The 8,136-nt window shown below is 44.5% G+C and overlaps 1 protein-coding gene across 1 annotated transcript in view; it reads right to left on the bottom strand.

Annotated features, from left to right (window-relative positions):
* The window catches only part of CWH43 (cell wall biogenesis 43 C-terminal homolog), a 65,673-nt gene extending 58,556 nt beyond the window's left edge, over positions 1 to 7,117 (bottom strand). The window contains exons 1-2 of the mRNA XM_003794597.1: positions 7,075 to 7,117; positions 5,231 to 5,422 (exon numbers count right to left, since the gene is read on the bottom strand). Coding sequence (XP_003794645.1) covers positions 5,231 to 5,422; positions 7,075 to 7,117 — 235 coding nt within the window. The remainder of the gene's footprint in view (positions 1 to 5,230; positions 5,423 to 7,074) is intronic.
* Positions 7,118 to 8,136: the final 1,019 nt, after the last annotated feature.

Genomic DNA, 8,136 nt, shown 5'->3' with positions numbered 1-8,136 from the left:
TTAGTATGTGCTCCACTCAGGGCAGTAGTTACAATCAGTTAGTCTGTGCTCCAATCAGGGCAGTTATAGTCAGTTAGTATGTGCTCCACTCAGGGCAGTAGTTATAATCAGTCAGTATGTGCTCCACTCAGGGCAGTTATAGTCAGTTAGCATGTGCTACACTCAGGGCAGTTATAATCAGTTAGTATGTGCTCCACTCAGGGCAGTTATAATCAGTTAGTATGTGCTCCACTCAGAGCAGTAGTTATAATCAGTCAGTATGTGCTCCACTCAGGGCAGTAGTTATAATCAGTCAGTATGTGCTCTGCTCAGGGGGGCAGTTATAATCAGTTAGTTCGTACTCCACTCTGGGTGTCAGTTACAATCAGTTAGTATGTGCTCCACTCAGGGCAGTAGTTGTAATCAGTCAGTATTTGCTCTGCTCAGGGGGGCAGTTATAATCAGTTAGTTCATACTCCACTCTGGGTATCAGTTACAATCAGTTAGTATGTACTCCACTCAGGGCAGCAGTTACTATATACTCCACTCTGGGCAGCAGTTATCATTAGTAACTATCTACTCCACTCTGGGCAGCAGTTATATTCAGTAACTACATATTCCACTCAGGGTAGCTCTGTTGCCCTATGGTGTATGGGTCTCGCAGAAAAGCTATGTCGCAGAGAATAAGCACGCTTATTGAAGTTGTGTTTGAAATAAAGGTGACCATCTGCTTGCTCAGGCAAAATGGCGAGCTTCTTTATTTGTGGTTGTTTATATAGGGAATTTTGTACAAGCGCACAATATAGTAATGACCTCATTGATCCATTTAAGCATCATGTGACTACCTCGTGATTAGCTTCCAATAATCCACTCAACATACACCTTTTGACATAACCCTTTCACCATAACCCAATTTAACATAACTTACTGGAGAACATGTTGTTAGCCATTACTTCTTTGTTCTTATCTGATGATGCCTAAGGCTACAGAGGAACAAGGTAGATTGAATACCTGCCCTTGCTGACCTTGACATTTGGAGGCTGTTACTTTGGATCTTTAAACAAGGCATAAAGAAACTTCTTGGGCATACAGGAATTCCTGTGCAAACCTCTGCTCCCATGTAGGCCTTAAGTCAGGGGGGTTTTGCTGGAAACTTTCATAAGGAATTTTCAGGCTGGTCTTCTCAAAAGCCTTTCACGAGTCCAAGTTTCATCTGTGCCATTAACTACCCGTATGCATTGGATAAATTCCTCTTCTCTTGAGGTCCCCGAGCACATTTTCATTCCCAGACCCATCAGCAAGTGACCTTTGTTACTTATCACAGATCAGGAAAGGTTACTGATGGGTATCTGACCAGTTTTCCAAAGGACTTTTTTATTGGCCATATAACGTAAAGCTTGCTAACAACTAACCTGACCACATGAGATTCTGCCTCAGTTTCTTACAATGCTATTCCAGCCAAAGCCTTGGTCATGTTAGGCTCACAACCAACTTGGCCACATGAGATTCTGCCTCAGTTTCTTACAAGTATGCCTGCACAAAGTCTTTTCACTGCTCTCTCTCAATCGGCTTTTTTGGCCAGAGGCATATAGGCATTTCACCTGTATAGCTGTTACTATATACTCGTCTCAGGGCAGCAGTTATAATTATTACTATGTACTCCACTCCAGGTAGCAGTTATATTCAGTTACTGTGAAACTGTACTCCACTCAGGGTAGAAAGCCTCATTTCTGTTATTTCTGGAACTGAATATTGCATGGTCATTGGCTATGTCTTTAAATTTCTATGATCACTACATATGCAAAGGGCGCGTTTCCAGGAGTGCTTAGCATGATTCTTTTCGAGCCTGTGCTGTTTTAGAAACAAGAGCTCTGCAGTGTTCTGAGGAGCCACAGAGCTGGTTTCACTCACAGTGTTCTGCCTTCTTCAGGAGAGCAAATAGCAATTTCTCAGTGATTCCTGTCACTGTTCTGAAAATGTCAAATGACTGTTTCCAGACAGAAGAAATATAAGGCACACACAGTTCATGAACGAATGCCACTTGGAAAACTCAGAGAAACCAAAGAGTCATAGAAGAGGTACAAGAAATCCAGGGTCACCTGCTATAGGTTCAACCAGACTAGAGTCTGATGGTTTTGCTTCCATTTTATGATTATTTCACTTCATTTCATTTCATTTTGGGTGTCTCTTTGTCACCCTCCGTAGAGTGCTGTGGTGTTACAGCTCACAACACCCTCAAACTCTTGGGCTCAAGTGATTCACTTGCCTCAGCCTCCCAAGTAGCTGGAACTATGCCGCTACACCCGGCTATTTTTAAAGATGAGGTCTTGAGATCTTGCTCTAGCTCAGGCTGGTCTCAAAGTCCTGAGCTCAGGTGATCTACCCACCTTGGCCTCCCAAGGTGCTTGGATTACAGGCATGAGTGATAGCCCCTGCTGGGTTTTGCTTTTTAAATCTATTCTCTGAGACCTTTTCTTCTTACTTTCTTATCACCAGCAGTGCTCTAAGGTTTCTCAGCATTTATTAACATGAAAATTCTTGATCCTTTGTGTTAGTAATTTTTTTATTTTTTTGAAATATATTCAAATTCAGAATTTTTTTTTTTTTTTTTTTAGAGACAGAGTCTCACTTTATTGCCCTCAGTAGAGTGCCACGGCAGCGTCACACAGCTCACAGCAACCTCCAGCTCCTGGGCTTAGGCGATTCTCTTGCCTCAGCCTCCCGAGTAGCTGGGACTACAGGCATTCACCACAATGGCCCCGCTATTTTTTTGTTGCGGTTTGGCCAGGGCCGGGTTCAAACCCGCCACCCTCAGTATATGGGGCCAGCACCCTACTCACTGAGCTACAGGTGCCGCCCTATTCAAATTCAGAATTTAAAAGGTACAAAAGCCATATATGAGGATAAATTTCACCTCCATATCTAGCATTAGTTCCCCCATTCTCCAACCTAAAGGCAACTAAAATGCTATCAAGTTTCTTTAAATCCTTTTAGAGGTGCATAACAAATGTTCAATCAAATGGTAAATATATTTTCATTCAAACTCTTTTACCCAAATGTTAACAGTGTATTCACATGAATCATTATTTTTCACTGAATATATTTTGAAGAACACTCTGCTTCATTAAACATCCTTACTCTTTTTGATAGCTGCATAATATTCTATAGCACCTCAAGTTTCATCACTGCTATTTATTTAACTTATCTCTTAGAAATGACATTTAGGTTGTTTCAGACCTTGTTATAGTTTATGCAGTTGCAATGATTAAATAAGTTTTTACCATTTTACGTATATACTCATGTGTTGCTTAATGATGGGGCTATGTTCTGAGAAATGCATCTTTAGGCAAGTTCGTTGTTGTGCAAACATTGTATAACGTACTTACACAAACCCTAGATTAGCCTACTATATACCTGGGCTATATAATACAGCCTGTTGCTCCAACCACCATTGTATATCATCCTTTTTTGAGAAAAACACAATTATGCAATGCATGACTGTATGTGAGGCTATCTGGGGGATATATCTCTAGAAGTGGAATTTCTGGGTGAAAGGGTATGTATTATATTTGTAATTTTGATAAATCTGCTAAATTACTCTCCATAAAAGCTGTGTCAACTGACATTCCCACCAGTGAGTATCTGTTTTCCCAACCTTCCAACAGCATGGCCAGACTTCGTTCTTTGTTGATCCATTTGTCCAGCTGTAGATAAATACAGAGTGGCCATCAAGTTCATCTTCAATTTTACATTGCACACTATTTTAAATTGCACATGAACTTTATGGCCACCCTGTATATGGGTATTTGTATAATTTGTAATCTACACATTTGATTATATTTTTGAAAACCAACCGTATTTCTTTTCTGTTGAACTGGTCGTATCTTTTGCCACCTTTTCTGTTGAGTTGTTGGTCTTTTTCTTAATTATTGGTTTATAGACACTAAATACTAAGGAAATTAACCCTTTAACTAAAAAGTTGCAAAAAATATAAAATAAAAAAGTTGCAAATATTTTTCCTAGTTTGATGTTTGACTGCTCACTATATTGTTTTTCATGTATAATTTTCATATTTCTTATGCTGTATTATTTAATGATCTTTTTTAATGGCTTCTGAGTTTTGTGCCATAGTTAGAAAGAAGAATGGGGGGAAGAACACTGTGTATTGGAGAGCTGACCCTTTCACCAAGATAGCTTTCCCTTCCGCATTTCAGTGATTTTTTTTTTTTTTGAGACAAAGTCTCACTTGTCGACCTAGGTAGAGCTCCATGGCATCACAGCTCACAGCAACCTCAAACTCTTAGGCTCAAGCGATCCTCTTGCCTCAGCCTCCGAGTAGCTGGGACTACAGGTGCCTGCCACAACCCCTGGCTATTTTTAGAGATAAGGTCTTACTCTGGCTCAGGCTGGTCTCGAATTCCTAAACTCAGGCAATCCACTGTCCTCAGCCTCTCTAGTGCTGGGATTACAAGCGTGAGCACCACACCTGGTGATTTCAGTGACTTTCTAAGGCCTTTCCAGCCAAAACCTTAGGAACACAAAACATTTTGGCTCTCAGTCTAGTCTTTCAAATCCAAGAATTCAAAATCTAAAACTTCTTGACATGACACTCAGAGGACTGTTCATTGGATCATTTCAAATTTTAGATTATGGGATTGGGGATGCTCTATGTGTAGTCAGAATGCAAATCTTCCAAAACATAAAGCACACAAAAAAACAAAAATCGAAACATTTCTGGTCCCAAGCATTTTGGATAAGGAATACTCTATCTTACCTATAATAAAAAGAAAAGAAATCTGTGAATTAAAAATTCAATCACTTAAGAACAGTCTACATGATTTCACTTAACTTTTTAACTTAAAATATATATATATAGCTCGGCGCCTGTGCCTCAAGCAGCTAAGGCGCCAGCCTCATACACCTAAGGTGGCGGGTTCGAATCCCCAGCCCCGGCCCGCCAAACAACAATGATGGCTGCAACCAAAAAATGGCCAGGCGTTGTGGCGGGTGCCTGTGGTCCCAGCTACTTGGGAGGCTGAGGCAGGAGACTCGCTTGAGCCCAGGAGTTGGAGGTTGCTGTGAGCATGATGCCATGGCACTCTACCCAGGGGGATAGCTTGAGGCTCCGTCTCAAAAAAAAGAAAAAAATATATATATATATGAAAGATATATATGTATGAGATATATATATGTATAAGATATGTATAAGATATATATGTATATATATATCTTAAACACTCTTAAATCTTACCAACAGTGATTATCCGTAGCAGGGTCAGCATCCATTTCTTGTTAACCAATTTCCAGAAAGGACTAATTGTTAGGAATACTGGAGAAAGATAGGCCATAGCTAAACCTTCAAATCCCGTGAGTTTTAGTGTTTGCAGAGGGAAGTAATAGACCATTGGTCCCAGGCCATGGTAGAGAGACGAAGAAACATACCCTACAAAAAAAAAAAAAACATATAAAAAGAAAAAGTTAACTTTGACATTGTGTCTACCAAGACCCCTGCCCCTCCACTCCTCTCCTTCCTGACTCTGGCCTTATCTGGGTTCCAGTCACAGAATTCCTCCCTCCTCCCGCTCTAAGTCCCTCAGCACCCTGTATCTGTTCTTTTAACCATGTCCATGTGACGGCAGGTGGTTCCCTTTATTAAATCCTACTCATCTGGACCATCTGAGTTGAATTCAGCTTCCTGGGGAGACACAGATTGATAAAATTTTCTTACCTAAGCTGACCCTTAAATAATGAGAAATATCATGAAAATCAAAAAGAACAAGAAACAGCAGGACCCCCCCCCCCATCCACCCCAGATCCCATCCAGAAGCACTTTAGTTGGACAAACATCTATCACTTTTTTTAGCAGACCGTTTTCGGCGCAGCTCTTAGGAGGCAGCCGTGATCGTGGTTAGTGGCTGCCCAGATCTGACATCAGCTGCACCTTTGCCAGGGACCCGTGCGTAATCTGGTGCAATATTAATTAACAGTAACGGACACTTAACCACGGACTGGTGTTCTCCGTGCTAAGTGTTAATTCAGATCCCCTCTCCTATTCCTCATACAGACCCATGTCCTAGGAGGTAGGTAATCTTTCTATTCCCCTTTTATAAATGCAAAAATAAACGAACCAAACAAGAACCAAACAGCAGACAGACAAACAACACCCAGAGACCCAGAAAGTGAAGTAATTGTCTAAAGTCGCACAAGAACCAAATGGCAGAGTAAACTTTAAATCCAAGCGTCTGGCTCCTGGATACCCCATCTCACCACCAACTTCCTCCCATGAGACTTCATTCTCCCTTCCTTAATCCACCTGCCAGAGTGGCTGGACGGGTTAAATGACGTCACATACACGGACGACCTGGCAGTGCCTAGAGCCAGGCTCTTCACATCTTCCAGCTCAGAACACTGGGATGGAAAAATAGTCTGAACCCTCCTGGAGGATTCCCAGCTCCCAGAACATCAAGTTCTCAGAAGGCGCCCCGCCCAGGCCACAGGGAATACTGGTTTCATAACGAACTGCGGGGTAGCGAGCAATTTCCCACACGTTTGTCTGGGAACTCTGATTTCAATCCTACAGCTCCCAGGGGACTTGAGGTGACCCCGCTAAGTGAGCGCATCACACGCGGGTCGGATCGTTTCCCCACATGCCAAGCGCGCAGCCGGCAAGGACCAGGGCAGCAGCTGCCGGTGCTCACCTGAACCCCTGGGGAATATGGGCGCCTTTTCCTTCTGCAAGTTAAAGTTCACTACTGAATTGTGTTAAACTGAAAGGCCACGTGGAGAGGAGGAGTGAAGGTGGCACTAGCCACACGTGTTTAAGGCTGACGGGATTTGCGTCCCTTGGGCTCAAACCCAGGGTTGCGTGGGAATTTGGAAGACATCGTCTCCTACAGGAGCCTCGCAAACTCCTCGGCTTCGGAACTTCAATCCAGGTCTCTCCTTTATTCTCCTCAATACCAAAAGTTCCCGGGGACGATAAGCATCTTTATTCTGGGCACTGACTGCCCTTTTCTCCCTCCCTGAGCTCAGCCTGGGGAGCCAGCCTGGGGAGTTGGCCCCCGCGAGCTCGCAGCAAGGGTGACCTCAGGTTACCTAGAAGGGTCTCCAGGAGGATTTCTCTCCACAAATAGGCCATCGCCGCGCCGTGGGGTGGCGATCTCCAAGAAAGTCGCTGGGGCTGGGTCCCGTTGCGCGCGCCCTGAGCCCTGCGCCGGCCTCCTGGTCCTCCACGGTATGCGTCGCGCCCCGGGTCCCCTGGCAGTGTGCAGCCAGCCAGCTAGCCCGCGGGCCGAGCCTAGGCGGGGTGGGGGGTGGACCTGCTCGGACCACGCCTGTCCCCACCACACCCAGCCTCGCCTACCCGGCCCGACCAGGCGCCACCTGTGCGCGTCGCGCCGCCTTTACAGCGCTGCTCCGGCCGGAGTCCCAGCGGCACTCTGTCTACCCGCCACAGATAGCAGAAGATAGGAGTCCCAGCGCGCGAGGCCTGGGGGCTCAGACGCTGCCTCGGGGCTCGGATCCTGCCATCAGACTCACATCAAACCAGATTGCCAGACCCGCCCGCAGAGCAGCCGAGAGATACAGATACAGAGCGCTTTACCCGCCACGCTCGCAAACCTCACCTTGGCGATCCTCAGGGGGCCACGCGCGCAAACCCGACCTTGGCGATCTCCACGTCCGAGGCTCGCGACCGGGCGAGAGCCTCCAGACCGCGCTTCTATCCCACAGTATCCCAAATAATACAGACGCTATTTGTTAATTGCATTCTGGAAGAGGGGCCAGGAATTTTAGCTGCTGCAGGATTTTCCCACTACGGATGTGGGTGGAAACTCCGTCCTCCTCTTTACGAATAATGATAAAAATTTAAGAGTGTCCATCCGTAAGGGACCCGTGGGAAGGGTCCTAACTAATGTAGCACGCGAACTAGGCCAGTTATTTCTCCCTCGAATATACCACAGCTCAAGATCTCGTGACTATTTTAGAACTCAAAGCAATTTATCTTAATTCACTTAATGTTTTTAGAAGAACTTAATCATTCATCACATCTGGAAAGTTTGCATCAGAGTTCCTGGTCACTTAATTACTTACTAACTAGTATGCCCAGTCACAAAGGTAGACTTACAGGCCAAAGGAACAGAACTGAGAAATTAGAAT

This window comes from Otolemur garnettii, unplaced genomic scaffold, assembly GCF_000181295.1.
Source record: "Otolemur garnettii isolate 467f Iridium unplaced genomic scaffold, OtoGar3 scaffold00083, whole genome shotgun sequence".
Lineage (NCBI taxonomy): Eukaryota > Metazoa > Chordata > Mammalia > Primates > Galagidae > Otolemur > Otolemur garnettii.
The sequence above is the reverse complement of the archived record's forward strand: the minus strand, read 5'-3'. Positions and strand labels throughout refer to the sequence as shown.